This window comes from Pinus tabuliformis, chromosome 1_1 (genome assembly GCF_031772625.1).
Source record: "Pinus tabuliformis cultivar Carrire ecotype Pingquan chromosome 1_1, CPIR1, whole genome shotgun sequence".
Lineage (NCBI taxonomy): Eukaryota > Viridiplantae > Streptophyta > Pinopsida > Pinales > Pinaceae > Pinus > Pinus tabuliformis.
In genome coordinates this window covers 457,142,286-457,165,206 of record NC_142297.1, presented here as the reverse complement: position 1 = coordinate 457,165,206, position 22,921 = coordinate 457,142,286, and the positions used below count along the sequence as shown (strand labels likewise).

The 22,921-nt window shown below is 38.9% G+C and overlaps 1 protein-coding gene across 2 annotated transcripts; it reads left to right on the top strand.

Annotated features, from left to right (window-relative positions):
* The first annotated feature begins 11,686 nt into the window (after positions 1–11,686).
* On the top strand, positions 11,687–16,998 carry LOC149213729 (disease resistance protein Roq1-like). 2 transcript variants are annotated; one of them, XM_089392110.1, is made up of 5 exons: positions 11,687–12,499; positions 12,590–13,700; positions 13,822–14,094; positions 14,256–14,468; positions 14,630–16,997. In XM_089392110.1, exons 1-5 carry the CDS (start codon positions 11,886–11,888, stop codon positions 16,766–16,768), a joined length of 4,350 nt encoding a protein of 1,449 aa, XP_089248236.1. In that variant the 5' UTR covers positions 11,687–11,885; the 3' UTR covers positions 16,769–16,997. The 2 variants fall into 2 exon arrangements, with proteins under 2 accessions (XP_089248236.1, XP_089248237.1); XM_089392111.1 differs by lacking the exon at positions 14,256–14,468 and having other exon boundaries at positions 14,630–16,998.
* The last annotated feature ends 5,923 nt before the right edge of the window (positions 16,999–22,921 follow it).

Below are 22,921 nucleotides of genomic sequence, written 5' to 3'. Positions count from 1 at the left end.
GCATGCCTTCTGATGCTTCGCTTTCCACTCATCCATTTCTTTCTGCAGGCATAGGTTGTTCTCCTTTAGAGCCTTGTTTTCCTTCCAAAGAACCCATTCAGACACAGTGAGCTCGGTGATACCTTCCTCCTTTTCCTTTAGGGACTGCTTCTTCTTAGAGGTTTCCTCATCCCCATACTTCCCTTGAGAGGACTAAGGCAGACTTGGTTCCTCCCGCTCTTTGCAACCTTCAACTATTTTATCCCCACTTTCCTGTAGTTGTGGGTCTTGGAAAGACACAACCTCCAACTCTTCTTTGTCAATGAACACAACTGACTCAATCTTCACTTGCTTCCCTTTAGACAAGTATCGGGGCTTCTTATCCTTCTTATCGGTTTTAATTTGTTGTATCCCCTCCTCTGTAGTTTCTTTTATCACCAACTTCGTCACTTGGCTTCTCATAAAATGATAAGTAGGAGCAGAGGTACCCTTTGACGGCTTAGGCTTCTTCCCTACAGTTTCCCCAACTACCACCACCTCTTCATCTTTCTTAACCTCCTCTATCAACTGACCACAGGTCCGGGGTTTCTTTCTCAGCTTCTCCGTTGGTTCCACCTCTTTTGTTTTCCGGTAAATCGGGCTCCTTCTCATAATCCACAAAGTAATTCTCTACTAAAAACTATTCCCATGTTTTGTTTTGTTTCTTCAAAACCTCCATCATGATAATTTTGACAAGACTATGATGATAGCGGTTCTCCTCTATATGTGATGCCCTCTCCTTGGCAGAAGTAGCCATCTTCAACAAAGACATTCTAAGATAATATGGTAAATTCAAGGGTTTGTCTCGGAAATGGTCAAGGAGACGAATATGAAACAGGAAAGCTAACCTAAAACGACTTTCACAGGTGATATACTTCTACAGGAGAAACAAGAGACATTGGCACTTGCTTTTAAGGTAATCCTCCAGAATCCCCTTGCTCTAGTTCAGGTTTGCATGCTCTTTTTTTAGGAAAGGTGCGCAAATGTCCTTGTTGAATCGTTGGTTTTTAAACCAATGCTCTCCTTCATTTGGAATTCCACAAGCTTGGGCTACTAGCTCCTCCATCAATCTGAACTTAACATTACCCACTTGCGCCCTATCGCCATTTAAGTTTAGAGAAAAAGACTTCGTCACCTCTGAGTTATGCCCGCTAAACTTTAGGAACAGAGGCAACCATCTTGCCTTCTCCAACCTTGCCTTACTCTGTGGGTAAGCATCCAGTAATGCAAGACCCTGAGGTTTTAACTTGATGACGGACTGCATTTTCAACAGTAGCTAGAAGTGGAAGAGAGCAGAGCTCAACTTATTTTGCTGAGATGCTTCTAAGATCAAGCGAGATAATTCAAAACCCGATAAGAACAAGAATGGTTTAATTTAAGAAGGGTTTAAGGTGATAAGGAAACTTTGAATGACATGGAACGTGATCATGATTTCCATCATGATCTGTTCTACGGGATAAGTGTTGGGAAGATAACTGACGTACACATCAAAATAATAATCGGGAATGGGAACTCGCATAATGACACAACGGCACATAGCCACCTTATTCCACGAGGGTAGCCATGACTCATACTCATGAAAATTCAAAATTTCCGTATCATTACCTTTTTACCTTAAGTGTTCTGACGCCAAACGTACCTGATTGATCTTACCTTACAACGGTCAAGTACCTTGGGTGACGGCTGCACTTCCTTTGGAATAATAAGCTGCTTCAAAACCATATCATATGAAAGGTCGTGTAATTACATGGCCTCTACTAATAATGAAGATGATCATAATTTGCCAGATCCTTTAGAATAATGTTCTTCTTGAAATTCATTCTTTGGGAAATAAGTGATTTGCTACAAGAAATGCAACTACTGAACTTCTCTACAGGAAATCCTTCTGTAGGAAACCATGTTCTCCCATTTTTTCCTTGTACAGTTTACTGCACATGAATATAGGTGCTGAGATCAAATGTGCAGTAATCTCGTTGGATTACCAACCATTAAGGTTAGTTGTTAACCAATGTGAGGTCCATCATCATTAATGTGAGTGAGGACCAAGGTACCTCTGATGCATCCTATCAGGTGTGAATGCATGAGTTGTTGTCGAACCCCCTATAGGATCCAACAGTCAAGGAGCCATGATGAATCTCCATTGCTGTTGATGAGATAGTCTGTCATTAAGGTATACAAGCTTCAAGGTATCAAAAGTCTCTAATCTTGAACCCAGATAATTTGTTGATGTCAATGGGCCAAGATTGTTGGAAGGAGGGCTTTAAGAGATCCCACATCAGTCCAACATGAGCAAAACAAAAAATTAAATAAAATACAAAATTTATTTTGAGGATCTCGAATGATCTACTATCCTGTGATTTTAACAAGCCCAGGGCAATTCATGCTCACCATATTTCAATTTTAGAGAGTTTGAAATATTGAACAAGAAGACTCCAAGGGGGCTCCTTTTCTGTAATTAGTCCATTGGTGTCAAAAAGAGGAATAGACCTATACCTAATAGATATTCCTCTCATGGTTTATTGAGCACAAGAAGGAACAACGTAAGATCATTTTATTATGGAAGAAAATCATGAAGAGGTAGTGAAAGGAATGACTCCCTTTCCCAACATTTCCAGCTCTTTCTTCTTCACAATCTCTTCCACAAATTCCTCCTTAGATTGGGGCTTATGATAAAGCTTGAGTTTGTGACCATTCACCAAGTAGGTAACATTTCCATCATCAATTGTTTTAACTGGAACGTATCCATTATCAAAAAATTTCTCAATTTCATAGGAGCCAAGCCAATGTGTGTTAAATTTCCCCTTAAAATTCTTAAATTTCGAATCAAACAACAATGTCCAGTATCCCTCTTTAAACTGTTTTTTATTAATGTATCTGTCCTGCCATTTAGCCTATTGTTGTTGGATTAGATCAGTATATTGAAAAACATCCTGCCTAATCTCATCCAACTCATTAACTTGCAGGATTCTCTCTGTTGTACTTCATTAAGGTTTATGCCCAAATCTATTGCCATATTAAAAGTTTTTATTTGAAATTCAATTGGCAATAAAACTTGTTTTCCATACACCAATGCATACGAAGAAAAGATGGTGGTGTTTCTCCATGTGATCGTGTAGGCTCATAATGCCTCAGGAAGTTGATCAGACCAATCCTTCGTATGGAATTGCACCATCTTAGTCAAGATTGCCTCCAACACCTTATTTGTTGATTCCACCTGCCCATTGGCCTTGGATGATAAGGGGTGTACTTCCAATGAGTAATCTGATATTTCTGTACAATTCCCTGCACAAGCTTTGACACAAACTAAGTACCCTAATCAGTAACAATTTCCCTTAGTACCCCAAATCTTACAAAAATATCAGAAAAAGAAATTCTACCAATGCTTTCTCTGTTGTTCTAGGTAGTTCTCTCACTTCCACCCACTTCGTAACATAATCACTACAAACTAAAATATACTTCTTACGTTTGGACATAGGATTGATGGGACCTACAAAATCAAGAGCCTACCTCTTGAATAGTTGTATGAGAACTTTTGGCTGCAAAGTCATTTCATCTGCTTGAACAGGTCGCCCTATTCTCCGACAACTATCACATTTACGAACATACTCCTTTGCATCTTTGAAAAGACTTGGCCAGTAGTAACCTGAGCGGAGGATCTTATAGGTTGTCTGCTTATCTGTGAAATTTCCTCCACAGGGTTCATCGTGAAAAACTCTCAAGATATCATATATCTCATCCTCTTTGACACACCTGCAAATAATCAAATCAGGTCCGGTGAAAAAGAGGTCTCCTTTTATCCAAGAGTAATCAACACTTTTTCTAATAATTCTCTTTTTCTGACTAGATGAGAAGTAGGGTGGTAACTTTCCTGTAGCAAGGTAATTGGCCATGTCTACAAACCAAGGTGTTTTGACAGAAATAGCAAACAAATTCTCATCAGGAAAGCTATCATTAATAAGAAATATCCTCACCTACATGGTTGAGCCAAGATAGGAAATCAAGTACCTGATTTTCTTTTCCCGACCTGTCCAATACCGTGATGTCAAATTCCTGCAGCAACAAAACCCACCTAGTAATTCTTGCAATAGTGACTGGTTTGTTCATGAGATATCGAATAGCAAAATGATCAGTATGTACAAAAACTTCGTAACCAGTGATGTAATGTCTAAACTTATTAATAGAATAAATTACAACAAGGAACTCTTTTTCAATTACGATGTAATTCAATTCTGCAGGAGTCAAATTTTTACTAACAAAATAGATAGCATGGGTTATGAGATTTCCCTTCTGGCCCAATTCTACTCCTATAACTGAATCAGAGGCATCTGTGGAAATATGAAAGGGAAATATCCAATCTGGACCTCTCAAGACAAGTGCTGAAGAAATATTTTCCTTAAGTGTATCAAATGTAGCTTGGCACTTATGACTCCAATGAAATTCAGATTCTTTAGTCAATAATTTAAACAATGGCGAGGCTAAAGGGTACTCCCATGTTGGTCTTAGATTGAAGAACATAAAAATCTGAAGGGTACTCCCAGGAATCCAGTGAAATGGCAATGTCTTGTAATACACCCTCTAGATTTACCTTAGACCTGTTTGCTAATTCTAACATGGTAGTAGTATGAAGTAAGTCAACAGATCCTATGTGAGATAATGTCTCCATTGTCATCACATTGATGGTTGCACCTAAATTGATTAGAGTGTTTCTAATCAGATACCCATTGATAAAGGTGGTAACCACAGGGATTCCAGGGTTTGCATATTTCTCAGTAACAAATCCGATGGACATAAGACTTGCAAGTTTCCCACCTACTTGAATTGTAGAAGGTTCCTTCTTCTGTCTCCCTGGTTTCTTGGTACATAGCTCCCTCATTGTTTTGGCATAAATCGGGATATCCTTAATTTATTACAGTAACATGATCATAATGCATACATTTCTCAGTTCAGACACAAGATTGAACTCGGGCTGTTTTATTTTCATCTCCAACCTCTCTGGAAAAGGAGGCTGGACAGTATGGGACAAGGAAGGTTCTTGTGATTTTGGAATGGTTTGTTTTGCTCGTCTTATGAGTTTTCTACTTCAGGTGTGTCCAGAGTGTATTCCTCTATAATCTCTTCAATTTTTTCGGGCTGAGTTACCACTTTTCTTGATCTGAGTTTAATTTCCTACAGTGACACAAGAAATTCCTGCAACACAGGAACAAAAATTTCCTACAAAGGCTGTGGTGCAATACAATAGGTAGGAAAAGTGGGATAAGTGGCCACACTAATATTGTGAGTAGATTGGACGGACTTATTATTGGGATTGGATATTGGCTGGGCATGAAGTTGTGTGGGACGTGGTTGATTTGGTGGGCAAGCAACTGAAGTTGTTGTTGCTGCGGCTGAACCATTTTTTGTGGTATGGGTTGTGGTTAATAAAATTTTTGAGTGGGATAATTTGGTGCAACAGGGTAAGGAAAATTCCCTTGCCAAGGTTGTTGTGGAAGCCAGGGCTGTTAGGGCATTAGAATGTTCCACATCTGATTCTAGGCATAAGGAAATTGAACATGTTGTTGTGGCATATCTGTAGGACGTGGTTTCCATGGTTTTTGAGGTGCCATTGCATAGAGTGCATTAACAACTTCCTGATCTGCTAGATATGCTACTTTAATCTCTGGAAGAGAAGGACACTGATCAGTAGAATGACCAGCCTCACAAATTCGACATACCTCTGTACCGTCTATAGGACATTCCCTCAAGGAATTTTTTTCTACACTTGGAGCAGAATACAGTTAGGGCTTTCTCCACTTCCTCTTGCTTGTTCTTAGCCTACAAAATATCTCACTGTGAAGACAAAGTGCTAAGAATGTCAATTTTCAAATTTTCAAATAAATTTCCCATTTCAGCTCTGGTTACCCCAGCCCCTACAACTAATTTAGTGAATTTGGAAGAAGTATCTATTGATCCTTTTCCAACCTTAGAATTTCCCTTCGAATATCATCAACACAACTTGCACACATCATCATAATTCAATTTTGATACATCAACCACTCCCATTAAGTTCAAAACCTCGAGAGATTCTGGTCTTATGGCCCTTAGCAAAATTGTTCTCAGGGTTTCCTTGTTCAGCTGGTTCATCTTGGATCTTTGTAAATTATATTGGAATCTTTCCAGGAAGTCTTGCAGGCTTTCTTCCTCCTTCTGGGTCATGCCAAAGATTTCTTCTCTGATGTCCCTGGTTTTACAATAATCCTGATACTTTTTCAGGAACACCTTCTTCATGTCATCCCATGTCGAAATGGAATTTGCAGTCAGTCCCATGAACCATCTGAGAGCTGCATCTTTTAATGTGGCAAGAAACAACTTCAACTTTTGAGCATTTGAAGAATAATCATAGCTCCTGCACAATACATCAAACTCGAATAAGAAGGCATCAAGATCTTCACTAGAGGTACCATGAAAATTAGGCAAAGCAGAGGGAGGAATGTTTTTCATCTGACTGACCCCAACAGAATATTTGATAGGAAATTCGAATGTAAATGGTTCCTCTTCCTTCTCACGATAGTCCCCATTTGTAGTACCAGTACCCTATAAATGAGCCATATCGAACCAAAAGGGAGTGGGACCTTGGTAAGCTACAGATCCTTCAGAGTCAGCTGTCTGGAACTCTGGCTCTTGAATAGGATTGAATATGAATTAATCTTTAGGCTGACCACAAAGCAAATATGATGTCCCTCTAGTAAGAGGAGATGTTAGATAAGTAGAAACAAAGGATTCTCTGTCAAAAGGATTCTTCTCTACTATGGGGGTATTGATTTGCTTAGGACCAGCTATCGATCCCTATTTAGAACTGTCAATCCTTGGTTCAGATTCTCCTAACTCCTTTGCCTTGCTCTTTACAAACTTATTTTTCCTTGCCAGTTTATTAATGAACGAAGTGGTGCTCACACCACCACTAAAAATACTTGGAAATTTATATTAGCCCCTATTTATTAAAATTCAAAACTTCTACTTACCAAACAACCAAGACATGGCTTTGGTGAATTCTGATCTCTACAGGTGCGTAGGCCTTACCCTACGTCTTACCACTTCGCCTCCCCTTGTCCTGAAAAAACTCAGAAAAAAGGAATCAAACTAAAACACTTTAAGTATTATCCCTTTGCACCTCCCCGATAATGGTGCCAAAATGTTTCGGCAAATTATAGACTTATAATTTGACAGACATAAATCATCAACTAGGGGTAGGTATCCTTATGAGATGTTGCGCAAAATATATGTGGGCTAATACTTTAAGTGTTTTTCTAAACAAAACCACACACACACAACTTCAATATCTCTTTTCCTCATCAACACGTAGTAGCAAAGGCTATGGAGTGGATTTAATCATCCCTCTACAACACCTAAAATTGTTGATGCTAATCAGAAAAAGATAATGGATCAGTCAAACAACAATTAAACCAATTCAACATTTCACAATGTAAATAAAGCTTGATCAAACAACTCCAAACATATTTATCAAATAAGCTTCACCATTTAACCATTATACATGTGATGCTACAAATTAGAAAAGAGAATCAAAGGTTGTGTAATAATTCTATTAATTCATGAATATAATTAAAAGAACACAAATATGCAACTACTGGAGTTGTGAGTAAAGGGGTCCCTCCCTTACTCACAACCCCTTCAACTGCTAAAGGAGTTTACACATCGAGATCAACAGAACATGGAACTTTATATTAATTTGAACAAATATTACAGTAGTACAAAAGTCTAGTATATCCTTTTGTAGATGAAACATAAAAGTATTCATACAAATGTAAAGGCATCAACTTGCCCGAATTAGGAAAATTAGCATACTACAACTGTTTGCTAATAATAACTGGAAAAGACAATAAAAATAAACATGTTGAGTTTGATCCATGACTGAAAGCATGGATCAAACTAATCTCGTTCAGTTGTTGGAGTTGTTTCCCAATACGACCATCTATGAGAGGTCTGAAGGTCTGGGTGGTTTCAGTGGCAGTTTTGAGGCAATGAATAGGACAACATCCATGTAAGCGAATTTCTTAACACAACCCATGTTTTTGTTCTCCTTGAGGGTGACCGGAACATACTCAACCATCAAGATTGCTACAAGAAATAGGAACGGTTACAGGAAATCAACGTATCTATAGGAAATTAGTGATTCTACAGGAAATCAACAATTCTACAAGAAATTACGGGTTGTCTGCAGGAAATCGTGGAACCTCTTCGGAAGATATTTGGTCTGCATAAGATTCGGTCAACACTCTTGAAATTGTAGATAATTCGATTAGGCCCAACATTCAACTTCAAAAATACTCAAGAATAAAGTGAAATGATACTTTTTAAAATGATTTGCATACCTTAAATCTCACAACACCCTTTTGGTCAAAACACATATAATATGGAAAAAAGAGAGTTATGAGGGGTCAAAAAGAGTTCAAAAGGGGGAAGTAAGGCCTTAGAAATGCTATAAAAAATGAACAAAATTGGGGCTCAACAAGGGCTTCTAAGGTTGTTTCTTCTTGAGGGGGAAGGGTGGTCTCTGCAAATTCTACTTCAAGAGCTTCTTCTACTAAAAATTTTTTCAATTGGTGTTGGGAAGACACATATACATGGAATAATTTATGCTCTTTACAGTTATGCCCTTCGAAGCACCACTTATCAAAATTATAGCATAGTTGAAGGCATTGGCATTTTGTGACTTATTTTGGTGATTTTTTTGGATTCTCAAGGGTTGATAGGGGAGGGGGTGGTAGTACATGCCAAAGATGGCAAGGGAGGGAAATAAAAGGTTTTTTTTGGTCTATGCATTTATCCCCATCTCAACTTCTTCAACTCTTCCACAAGCCTCCAACAAAGTAGTTGGGCATTGCATCATGATTTTCTCTCTAATTACCTTCTTAAGACCATTAATGAAACATTATTTTAAAAAGGAATAAGACATACCCCATGTGTAAATTTCCAATCGCTCAAAGGTTGCTATAAATTCTATATTTGTGCTTGTTTGGCACAATATATTCAGACTTCCCAGATAATGATTGTCTCGTCCAAAACAAGAGTAGATTGTCTTCAAAAGCTAGATGTAGGAAATGTATCCTCCATGATGTTTCTTATGCCATTTCTAGCACTCTTCATCCAAGTATAACACCCCCTCTAAGTTTCATAAATTATTAGTATGAAAGTGTAGAGAGAAATAATTTCCCATTTGGGTATCTTGACTAGTGGGATCAAAATCATCAAATTTATTCATGCCTATTTTGTGGAATTCTTATCACATCATGCGATGATTATCATAATAATGTCCTACTCCATTAGAAGAGTCATCCCTTCTAGTGGCATGCCCATAGCCTACTAGATTCCTTTGCCTTTGACAATATGGTAAAAGGTTGGTTAGAGAGCTCACAAGCAATCTCATCAAGCTTGGTGTTGAGATGGGAAACCTAGTGGTTGAGGTGGGTGGTTTTTCATCTAAGGTAGATTGTTGTATAAATCTTTAGTTTGTTCACATTTGAGAGCATGTGCATGACCACATTTTTCAAAGTGTAGAGCTTATGTGTAGAGGAGTTCTAAGTGAATGTTGTGAGTCTTATGCTTACCAAAAGGTTCCAAGTCTTAGGTACCTACAATGGTCATTAAAAGTAACATTCATATTGCATTAGTTGATTTCATTGTTGCTTCCCTAAAATAAAAAAAAAAAAAGATTTGGACTATGATAGGAGGCAACATTCATGAATTTGTTCTCTCTTAGTGATATCCCAATTGATAGCGAATAGAGAATTATAAAAGAAAATAACTAGTTATTAAAACCCTTAGAAAAAATCAATTCATAACTGAATTATAAAAAGTACATATAAATTAGTAAAAAAATAAGAAAGCATTAATAACATTCTTGTGGGACCTCCTATATTGGTGAGACTGGACGCTCCATTAATCAAAGATTTAGTGAACACGTAGCTGATCTTAAGCATAGGAGAACTAAGTCTTCTGCACTAGTAGAGCATGCATAGAAGACCAAACATCATGTTTGTATTGAGGAGGCCAATGTTATTGCTATAGTTTCGCAGTTCCACCACCGAAAATTTAGGGAAGCCATCGAGATTGAAAGAAACCCAAGCAATCTCAATAGAGATGACGGTTGGAAGATCAGTAGTTGCTGGGTCCCGGCCATCGCCTCCTAGTCATTTCCTCCCCTTCCTCCCCTCCCTCTTTTAATAACTTGTTCTTGGGACTTCCCCTTGTTATCCTTTAACCTTCCTTCTTTAGCCATAGTTCTTTGATCCTCTTTGGAAATCTTCCTTGATTTCTTTTTATCCTTTCCTTCCTTTTTTATAGGGTTAAATTATATAGCATAAGATATTTAATTAGCATATTTAGACGGCCTTTCCAATAAATCTATGTTGAGTAGCTACCCATCCCTTAATAAAATACTTAACTTAAAATATTAATATATTAATTTTTAATAATTTGTAGTTTAGAATATTACTTAAGTAATTTATTGATTAACCATAATTACATTATTATGGTTATGTAAATAATAAAATATATTTACAAGATAAAGAGTATGTTTTAATTAAAAAAGACTAATATAGTTGTTATTAATAATATTCATATATTTATATACATGAATTTCTTATTAAATTAATAATTAAATAATATAATATATAATAATATAAAATTATTTAATTTTAATAAGTTAAATAATTATACTATATTATAATAAATAGGTATAATACAAGTGATAGTAATTATAATACCGGTGATAGTAGGTTAATACCAGCATCATAACATAATAATATTATTTACTTAAACATATTGAATAGTCAAAACTAACCATTCTTGGTCAATCTTAGGCATTTATCAAGTTTATCCTAATATAACCATTTTTCAATATAGCCGTTTTTAGTCAAACCTGGCCGCTCCCTATTTAATATGCAACCATGATCTGGTTCTTTCTCAATATTGAAAAAGATAAAAATTGATCCATAACCTACAAAAAAAATTAACAAAATACATCATAAATGCAATAAATATAATACATAATAAATACTTAACATAACTATGGTAATGAATCTGATTCAGATATTCAAGGGAAAAGAAATACCAAACATGTTTACATCATGAACATATCTAATACATTTTAAAAGAACTTCCTATCATCAAAAATAGTTTCTAATTTAAAGTGAATGGCGTTAATTCAATAGACGCTAAGCTACCTGTTAAGTTATGCCCTTCATTCATTGTACTATGAAATTGCCAACTATGGACGTTGACACTCAGAATCCCACTTGCTGCTGCTTTAATTTACAGTGATGGACGTCGACTCCCACTTGCTGCTGCTTTAATTTACAGTGATGGACGTCGACTCCCACTTGCTGCTGCTTTAATTTACAGCAATGGACGTCGACTCCCACTTGCTTCTTATGTGGATGGATGCCACCTGTATTGCTTAATAATTTAACTTATCATGTCTCGGTTTAGTGGATGCAGTTGCTTTTGCATAAAGATTGGGCCCCACATATCTGTGGTCACCATATCTTCTAAACGATCCAGGAATATATGGTCGGTGACTCGGCGGCAACCCTCAATAATGCAGTGAACGAAGGAAATTAGCAGCAACTTTCATGACTTCACAATTTAATAATAAAACAAAAGTATCCTAAATACAATTCGTTCAGCGAAAAACAGATCCTATGAATTGACCAGATATTAGTGTCTTGCACTGGTGAGATCATTCAGACGAAAATATTGAGGTTCACCGCTCATTCCCAATCTCTGTAAAACGTCTTGGATCTCGCTTGCTTCATTCCCAATCTCTGTAAAACGTCTTGGATCTCGCTTGCTTCTTTCTTCTTCTGTATCCGATGGCGGACCATACCGGGGATATCACATGCATCGCCTCTTCTTCGTCTTCATCCACCAACACTGGCCAGGTTTATGACGTTTTCTTGAACCACCGCGGTCCGGACACAAAGAAAGGCCTCGCCAGCCATATCTACCGTCGGCTTATTGTACGTGGGTTAAATGTATTTTTGGACCAGCCAGAACTGCGCAAGGGAGAGAACATAAAACATCAAATCGAAGAGGCTATTCGAACCGCCTCGGTGCAGGTAGCAATATTTTCTCCAACATATGCCCAATCAACCTGGTGCCTTGACGAGCTGGCGCTAATGGTGGAATCCGAATCCGAATCCAAGTCGACAATTATTCCAGTCTTCCTTGATGTCGATCCTTCCGAACTTCGGTGGACGCAGAGTGGAGATGGAGTCGAGAGTATCATCCGCTGTATCTGTCCGTGTCTACTGGGCGAAAAGGGACGGTATGCTCGAGACCTGCACATGCTCCAAAAGAAGACAACATTGGATCCTCATACCAACAAAAAGAAGCCACGACATGACTCGAGCACTCTGCAAAAATGGAGGAATGCTCTCTCTGTTGTCTCCAATAAAAGCGGTTTTGTTATCAACGCATACAACGGGTAAGGGCCATACTCTCTCCTGTTTTTCTTGGTTATTTCAAGAAACATAAGACGTTCCTCCATAATCATATTACTGTGCATATTGTTCAGTGACGAAGGGCAGCTAGTTGATGCGGTCGTAGAAGAAGTGTGGCGAAAGGTTAGTAAAACACCTCTTAATGTGGCCAAATATCCTACAGGCCTGGATGAGAGAATAGAACATGTGGAAAGAATTGTGCTCTTGCAGCAGCAAAGCCAGAAGACTAGGGTTGTGGGAATTGTGGGTCTTGGCGGGGTAGGCAAAACGACCCTTGCAAAAGAATTCTTCAACAGACACACATCAAATTATGATCGATGTTGTTTTCTGTCTGATGTGAGAGAAACCGCAGCCAAGATCTCTTTAAGTTCATTGCAGACAAAACTTCTTAAAGACTTGGCTCATTTGCAGGACGAGCAAATAAGAGACATTCATGAAGGCATAGGTAAGCTCCAAAAGCATCTTTCATCCTGTCCCCCATGTCTGATAGTCTTAGATGATGTTGATCATATTGATCAACTTGACGCATTGTTTTCACCGGTGAAAGACACCATTCAATCCAGTAGTTTAATCTTGGTTACTTCTCGCAAAAGGGATGTACTTAAAAGCGCGGGAATTATAGAGGACTCTATTTACCCGCAAACAGGCCTTAACCGACAACACTCTAGAGCACTATTCTGCTCGCATGCCTTTGACCAGAGTTGTCCCGTGCCAGGATTTGAACAACTGGTAGAAGAGTTTTTGGATTTCTGTGATGGATTGCCCTTATCTCTTAAGGTCGTTGGAGCGGCTATTCGTGGAGAAGATTCTGAGTTTTGGAAAAGCCAGTTAAACAAAATCAGAAGAATACTTCCTGAGGATATTCATAGCAAGCTTAAAATTAGCTTTGATGGTCTCGATAAAGAGGAGCAGGAGATCTTTTTAGACGTCGCCTGTTTTTTCATAGGAGAAAACAGAGATACCGCCATCGCCATATGGAATGGATCTGGCTGGGACGGATGGCTGGGTCTCCGTATCTTAGAGAACAGATGCCTTGTGGAGATCGACAGTGAAGAGTGTATAAGAATGCACGACCACCTCCGCGATCTTGGCAGAGATGTAGCAGAGAAGGAAAATCCGGGTTCTCAGCTTCGGCTTTCGCGACCAAACGCCAATATTCTTCGTACTCTTTCCCCCTCATCGCCTGTACGTATGTTGAAGCTCTCCACGGATTTTCAAATTAGCATTGCGATATCTAAATTGCCATTTTGTTTTGAAATTTTTTAAGAAAAAATCATGTTTTTAACAGGCCGAGTGAACAATGCAGGTGCGAGGAATTAGCATGGACTATGCAGATGGCCGCGAACAATTTTTCGAAAGCGTTGCGGGCAACTGCAACCTAAGCAGGTTGGAACTGCTTAGGGGTCAAGGTTCTTTTGTTGAAAGAGTATTCAGTGCACGGGAGTTACGACAACTGATATATCTCCAATGGGAGAACTGTCCGATCTCCTCAATATCTTTCACAGGGATAACAAGGAATTTAAGAGTGTTATACATAAAGGGGGGAGAATTGAACGCACTCTGGCAACATGAATCTGAGGTAGTACAAATTCTAATTTATTTGGGCATAGATCGATTTACATTTCTCTTCAAATTATAAAAATTGCTTGCATTTAAGAAGTGTCTTTGTTTATCACAACGTCAAATAGGTGACATTTACAGAGGCAAATCAACTTTAATGTTTTTATGTACACATTGCAGGCACCACGAGAGTTGAGGGAATTGTATATTGATGCTCCCCTTTCAGAGGTTCCACAGTCTATTGGGAAACTGAATCAGCTCGAAAAACTTGTCCTGAAAAATGGTTGTTTTAAAACTTTACCAAATGAATTCTATGATATGCATTCATGGAATTTAAGAGTGTTACACATAGAGGGGAAGAATTTCGAAACACTCTGGCAACATGAATCTGAGGTATTACAAATTCTAATTTATTTGCGCATAGATCGATTTACATTTCTCTTCAAATTATAAAAATTGCTTGCATTTAAGAAGTGTCTTTGTTTATCACAACGTCAAATAGGTGACATTTACAGAGGCAAATCAACTTTAATGTTTTTATGTACACATTGCAGGCACCACGACAGTTGAGGGAATTGTATATTGATGCTCACCTTTCAGAGGTTCCACAGTCTATTGGGAAACTGAATCAGCTCGAAAAAATTGTCCTGAAAAATGGTTTTTTTAAAACTTTACCAAACGAATTCTATGATATGCATTCATTGAAACATATCGCGTTACACAAATGTGAACAAATAATGTTGCTGCCGGATTCAGTTGGGACCTCGACGGGCCTCCACACACTCGACTTGCAAGTGTGCACCAGCCTGAAGGGGCTCCCAGACTCGCTGGGGCAGCTGACGGGCCTCCAGAAAATCGACTTGCGCTGGTGCTCCAGCCTTCAGGGGCTCCCAGACTCGGTGGGGCAGCTGACGGCCCTGGAGGAACTCGACTTGACCGACTGCTACAGCCTGCAGGGGCTCCCAGACTCGGTTGGACAGCTGACGGGCCTGCAGGAACTCTACTTGAACCGCTGCTCCAACCTGCAGGGGCTCCCAGACTCGGTGGGGCAGCTGACGGGCCTCTGGATACTCGGCTTGAAAAACTGCACCAGCCTTCAGGGGCTCCCAGACTCGGTGGGGCAGCTGACGGGCCTGGAGGAACTCGACTTGACCGACTGCTACAGCCTGCAGGGGCTCCCAGACTCGGTTGGACAGCTGACGGGCCTGCAGACACTCTACTTGAACCGCTGCTCCAACCTGCAGGGGCTCCCAGACTCGGTGGGGCAGCTGACGGGCCTCCGGACACTTGGCTTGAAAAGCTGCACCAGCCTGCAGGGGCTCCCAGACTCGGTGGGGCAGCTGACGGGCCTGGAGGAACTCGACTTAACCGACTGCTCCAGCCTGCAGGGGCTCCCAGACTCGCTTGGACAGCTGACGGGCCTGCAGACACTCTACATGGCCCGCTGCTCCAACCTGCAGGGGCTCCCAGACTCGGTGGGGCAGCTGACGGGCCTCCGGACACTTGGCTTGAAAAGCTGCACCAGCCTGCAGGGGCTCCCAGACTCGGTGGGGCAGCTGACGGGCCTGGAGGAACTCGACTTGACCGACTGCTCCAGCCTCCAGCGGCTCCCAGACTCGCTTGGACAGCTGACGGGCCTGCAGACACTCTACATGGCCCGCTGCTCCAACCTGCAGGGGCTCCCAGACTCGGTGGGGCAGCTGACGGGCCTCCGGACACTTGGCTTGAAAAGCTGCACCAGCCTGCAGGGGCTCCCAGACTCGGTGGGGCAGCAGACGGGCCTGGAGGAACTCGACTTGACCGACTGCTCCAGCCTGCAGGGTCTCCCAGACTCGCTTGGACAGCTGACGGGCCTGCAGACACTCTACATGGCCCGCTGCTCCAACCTGCAGGGGCTCCCAGACTCGGTGGGGCAGCTGACGGGCCTCCGGACACTTGGCTTGAAAAGCTGCACCAGCCTGCAGGGGCTCCCAGACTGGGTGGGGCAGCTGACGGGCCTGGAGGAACTCGACTTGACCGACTGCTCCAGCCTGCAGGGGCTCCCAGACTCGGTTGGACAGCTGACGGGCCTGCAGACACTCTACATGGCCCGCTGCTCCAACCTGCAGGGGCTCCCAGACTCGGTGGGGCAGCTGACGGGCCTGGAGGAACTCGACTTGATCGACTGCTCCAGCCTGCAGGGGCTCCCAGACTCGGTCGGGCAGCTGACGGCCCTGAAGGGACTCTACTTGACCGATTGCACCAGCTTGCAGGGGCTCCCAGACTCGGTGGGGCAGCTGACGGGCCTGGAGGAACTCGACTTGACCGACTGCTCCAGCCTGCAGGGGCTCCCAGACTCGGTCGGGCAGCTGACGGCCCTGAAGGGACTCTACTTGACCGATTGCACCAGCTTGCAGGGGCTCCCAGACTCGGTTGGGAACTTAACGAGACTTGAAACGCTTATGTTGTCTGGGTGTTCCAATTTACAGATGCTGCCAAATTTTCGGCATTTGAGCTCGTTGAACGCGCTTGGTGTGTCTCACTGTTCCAAACTGCAATGGGGTGCTGGAGTAATCGAGTCCCTGCGCCATCGACTGGGAAATGGCTTCATCGAAGAAAGCAGCGAAGACAGTGGTGAAGAAAGGTCGGAAGAAAGCAGCGAAAACAGTGGTGAAGAATGGCGGTCAGAAGGCAACGAAAACAGTAATGAATAAAGATCAGAGAGAGCTTACCACACTCCGCAAAGAGAGAGAGCTGTGTCATTAATCTTCATAAGGCAAAATGAATTACAATTGTGATCAGATGGCCACGGTGCTCACCACACCCCGCAAAGAGAGAGAGCTGTGTCGTTAATCTTCACAGAATGCTCTACATTTTACATCATGTGGAGTAGTAATAATATTGAGCCATAATAACATTTGAGTTTATGGTTCACATAACATTCGAGTTTATGGTGATTTTTTTTAATATTTATTTTTTCTTAAATACAACACATAATATAAATTTCGTTTTTTAAATAATTTTCATTAATAAATTTAATTTTATTATTATTATTCAATTTATATATTTATTAAATTAACATAAATTTTATAAATTAATATAGATTTTTGGATCATATATTTTAGTTATTTAAATATTATTTGCCTAATAAATAAAAATTACTTTTAATTAAATTTTCATATATTTTTTAATTTCTAATTTTAAATCTTTTAATTCATATTTAAATGATTTATTCTTTTAATAAATTTCAATTTCAATATATATATTTTTTTAATTATTATTTTTAATATTAATTTATTATATATTTGTTTATTATTTTTTTAACTTATTTTATATTTTAAATATTCAAAATCCTTAATACATATTTGAGTTGCTTAGTCATATATATGTAAGTAATTAATTGAATGAATAATATATACAATTTTCAAATCTAATAATAGCATCATAATATTGATGACATCCTATAAATAATAGTGATATTTATAGATGGTATCAAATATTAAGTGAGCAAAAACACGATTTTCATGAATGATATTTCTTATTTAAGTAGATTGTTGTGCTTGCAAACCAAGCATTTACAACTAATTAACCAAATAGACAACAATATTGATGATGAATAGTTAAATTTCCTCCTTGATCTCTTTTACACTAATATTTATAGGATAAATATAAATAAACAATTTTGTAAAATATAATTAATATAATATATAGTATTTAACAAAATTAAATTCTATTAAAAAACTAAAACTAAAAATATCTAATTTCTCACTTCATCCTTCACCTCAAGTAAGATCTATACTACAATGGAGAGGATAACAAACTATATTTCAACCATCTAAGGTAGATCTAACAACCTTTCAAAAATAAATAAATTATATTAGTTTTATTAAAATTATAAATCTTAGTATATAACCATTTTAAATATATTCCATAATGATTATATAAAATTTAAAAATTTTGCATAATTAAAAATTAGTTTAGTATTTTCTTCACCATAATAACAATGAATACATCAAGGTTTCCATGTTACTGTCTCCCTCTATCACCACACTCCAGGAGGCATACAATGCTTGTTTTTTTCCAATGAAGGTTGTAAATTCATTCACATTTCAACTAATCCTCTTTGTTTGGATGAAAGACCTTGCACAACACCCTTTTCATGTTTCCATTAAGGCCATTTAAAGGAATCACTTTAATAGCATAAAACAATCAATCATTTTCTTGAATTATTGACCCAACTAGCCCTTTGAAAAGTTTGACATGATACAAAGGAAATAGGCCATTAGGTCATTCAAAGGATCACCCATTCAATGCCTCCAAAACATTTCCTTGATGTAAGAAAATAGGTCATTGTGTAATTTTGAATGATTTCCTAATAGGTGTTTTTGAATTATCTACCTAATGTAAGGAAATACACCATTATGCCATTTATTAAAATCCCATCAGGGGCATTGGTAAGATCCATGTAATGCAAGGAAATATGCCATCAAACCATTTCAAAAGATTGATTATTGAGTGTTGTCAAAATATTTTCTCAATGTGAAGAATTATACCATTGAGCCATTTTGAAATATTATCTGTTATGTTCTTTCAAAACATCCACACAATGTGAAGAAATAGATCATTAGGCCATTTAAAAAGATTGACTGGTGGGTGCTTTGAGAATATATACCCAATAAAAGGAAATAGGATGTTGAGTCATTTCAAAAAATTGCCCACTGAACACCTTCAAAAAGCTTGGCCGTATTCATTAGGCCTCTTTTGAAGATGTGAAGTCAAGCTGCTTTGAAAAATAGAACAACGCCATCAAGTCGACTTCAAAAAAACTCATCAACCAATTTCAAAGTATCACCCAATTGGATTAAATAATGAAATTAACCCATAACAAGCAAAGATCGCTAGCCTTATTCCAAGTAAATACTTCAAATTTCAGCATATGGGGGCTTACGATCCTTGAACACTTTGAACATCAACAAAAGGACTTAAATTTGGTCAAAGGATTTGAACAACATTCAAAATCAAAAAGTTTGATGGTTTATTTAAAAACCCTACTTCATATTGGCATCTAACATGTAGCCATTGAATATGCATAAATGAATTGAATTAGATGTGCCCATCACAATCCAACCTTAAATGCATAACGTATGTCTCGAGGAAATAAACTATATGGGAATTCCAAATTTAAAAAAGCATTTGCAACAATTATGTATGCAACTTCATACATAAACAACATACAAGCTTAATCAATAGAATTATATAACATTTCATTAAAGAGATGGAACATTTACCTTTAAAACAAATTGGTCTAAGGAAATCAATTGTTGATAGAGAAACTTTCCACCCAATTGTAGGCATCCACTGCATATACTACCCCCAAGCAAGGATGAGGTCAACTGATCTAAGACTATCCCAAAAGGCCAAAATTTCAAAGTCCTAAAATCTCACTGAAACCTAGCTCAAATCAAAGATCTCGTCACTCTAAATCCAATGACGTGAACGACATGTCAATCTGACATCGTATGTGAAAGTTATAACCATCTAAATTTGTTGTGCAGGTAGGGCCCACAGACTGCCACCTAGCACTCCCAAAAGCCACCACATGGAATCTTTGTCAACAAGTATGAAATCTTTCAGGCCAACTAGGACGTGATACATGTGCATGACTAGGCATATTAAGTGGCCCAATCATAGGGCGTGACATGGCCTAATCACAAGGTGCCACGTGTCACCATGTGGTTGGTCGATCAACCTTGGCCAAATATGGAAAGGTGATTAGCAGGAGATAAGTTGGCAGTCTAGACTATTTTTGGTGGATTCAGTGTTAGGCCCCTATACTACTAGTGTAACCCCTTATTGTTATTAGTACAACCCACTTATTATATTGATGTACCCATGTAGTGCCCATATTGTTACTAATGTGCCCCATAGAAGCCCACTATTGTTATTATTGTGCCCTTACATTATTATTGTTATGGCGGCTCTGATTATGTTATGACCCCTTAGACTCCTATATATAGAAAGGAGGTCTTTTAATTTGTATCATCGAAGAATTGTTCATTTATGTAATGTAAAAGAGGTTGCCCCCTCGAAGAGGCTGAATTCTAAGGCATTGATCTATCTTTTCTATCTCTTCTTGAGCTGGTTTCATAACATTTGGTATCAGAGCTTTGGATTCTAGGGTTTCGCTGCTCCAAACAGGTCATCGTGGAATTTTCGCTATAACTTTTTTTCTGTGACGTTTCAGAAGTCGCAAAAAACACCCATTTGAGAAGAAATCATGCTGAACCTTGGGTCCGAATTTCAGAGCTTTTCACACGATATTTGCGGAGATATGATCTGAGGAAGTTGATCTTTTTGCAGACTTCTGAATTACATTCAAAACAGGTGTCCTGGGGAAAATCATCATAACTTTCTCTCTGGGGATCGGATTGAAATTTTGTAAGAAGGTACAGAAAGAAGACGGACTGTAGTTTCTTGTATATCTTTTTCAGAGCCAAAGGTCGAAAAATTGACACGTGGCACTTCATACAAGTTCACTCTTCTGGAAAGGTCTATAATAAGTTCATCTTGGGAGATTGTGCATAACTCTTTTTTGGAGAATCCATTTTGGATCAGACTAGTGGCATTAGAAAGAGGACACAAAGGGCTACTATAGATAGAAATTTCAGAACTTAAATATCCACAAGTACAGAGTTACAGTCGTTTCAAGATCAAGGTCCTAAAATCAAGAAAAAGCAAGATGAAGAAGTTTGATGGCAAGGATCCGGTAAATTGGATACTTCAAATGGAGCAATATTTTGATCTCCATGGTGTACCACTGTTACAAAAGGTATGTATTGCATCTTCATATTTAGAACCGAATCAATTTTTATGGTATAAAGGGCTTTGTTCTCGTAAACAACTTGTTACATGGTCAATTCTCACGGAGGAAATGATAGCACATTATGAGGATACAAAGAGCAACACCTTCTTTAGAGCAACACCACAACAATTGGAAAGAGTAAAAGGGCTTTGTGACATATTTGAAAGTAAAATTATGGTAATAAGGGAATCTACCCCTCACAACTTTAAAGATGGACGTGTTGTTTCTCCTAGCCTTCCACAACCTACAAGGGTTACACCACAACAATTGGAAGAAAAAAGAGAAAAATGGCTTTGTTACAATTGTGATAGAAAATGCACTAAAGGTCATACGTGTGCTGAGAAGAAATTATTTTACATAGAGTATAAAGAGGAGGAAGAAAAGGATCAAGAAACATCAAAAGAAGAGGATATATGCCAGGACCTGACCCCAGAGAAAGAAGAAATGAATCAAAACATATCTTGTAAACTATTGGCAAGAATGACCACTCCTCAAACTCTCAAGATAGAAGGAAATATCAAGAAGAAAAAGGTGCAAGAAGTGAAAGATCACATCAAGAAAGAAGAAATGAATCCAACCATATCTTGTAATTCACTGGTCGGAATTACCACTCCTCAAACTATCAAGATAGAAGGACATATCAAGAAGAAAAATGTTCAAGAAGTGAAAGATCACATCGAACGTCAAGAAATGAATCCGACCATATCTTGTAAAGGATTGGAAGAAATTACCACTCCTCAAACTCTAAAGATAGAAGGACATATCAAGAAGAAAAAGGTTCAAGCAGTGAAAGATCACATCGAGCATCAACAACAAGTTCTCCAACTTTTAAAGGATAATGCCACTTCGGTGCAAAATAAAATGAAACAATTGGTAGATCAACATCATAGTGAAAAATGTTTTGATGTAGGCAATTGGGTATTTTTACTGCTACATCTAAAGCAAGCTCTTTATGACAAGGAAATGTTGGCAATACTACATGCACTTAAAAAATGGCGACCTTACCGAATGGGAAGACTCTTCAAGGATGAGGATGTGGAAGCATTGTTTTGTGCTATTTCTATTATCCAACCAAATTGGATAAACGAAGCAAGGGATGAATGGAAGAAGGACAAAGAAGTATGGCCACTTATTCAAAAGTTGCAAAAGATCCCAATTCAAACAATATTGCCAGATATGGAAAAGGAAGGAAAAATCATATTGGAACCTGGAGCAGTCACAGAAACAAGAACCCGACAGCTACGAAATCGATCAATTTCAGAGTATCTCATCAAGTGGAAGAACTTACCGGTTGAAGATTCCACATGGGAGGACAAGAATTTTATACAGAAGCATCAAGAACTACTCAAGCGTTGAGGACAACACTTTTGAAGGAGAGGGGCATGTTAGGCCCCTATACTACTAGTGTAACCCCTTATTGTTATTAGTACAACCCACTTATTATATTGATGTCCCCATGTAGTGCCCATATTGTTACTAATGTGCCCCATAGAAGCCCACTATTGTTATTATTGTGCCCTTACATTATTATTGTTATGGCGGCTCTGATTATGTTATGACCCCTTAGACTCCTATATATAGAAAGGAGGTCTTTTAATTTGTATCATCGAAGAATTGTTCATTTATGTAATGTAAAGGAGGTTGCCCCCTCGAAGAGGCTGAATTCTAAGGCGTTGATCTATCTTTTCTATTTCTTCTTGAGCTGGTTTCATAACATTCAGAGACAAGTTGGTGGTCACGATTAAGTTTGGCAAAGGCAAGTGGTAATGGGTTGGCAGGCCAGCAAAACCCCAAACTCCAAACTTGGCGGACAGGTGGCATCCGCCAAACAACCGTTTTTTTCAATTAAAAAATGTCAAACGATTTAGGTACGACCCCCTGGCACCAAACGCACTAGCAATAAACTGCCGGCCACCTGTTTGTGCAACGAGCAAGCTAAAAGGAGATTTCAATCCGAAATGCAATCCTCCAATAATTTTCTTTTCTTTTCCACAATGGCTATGAA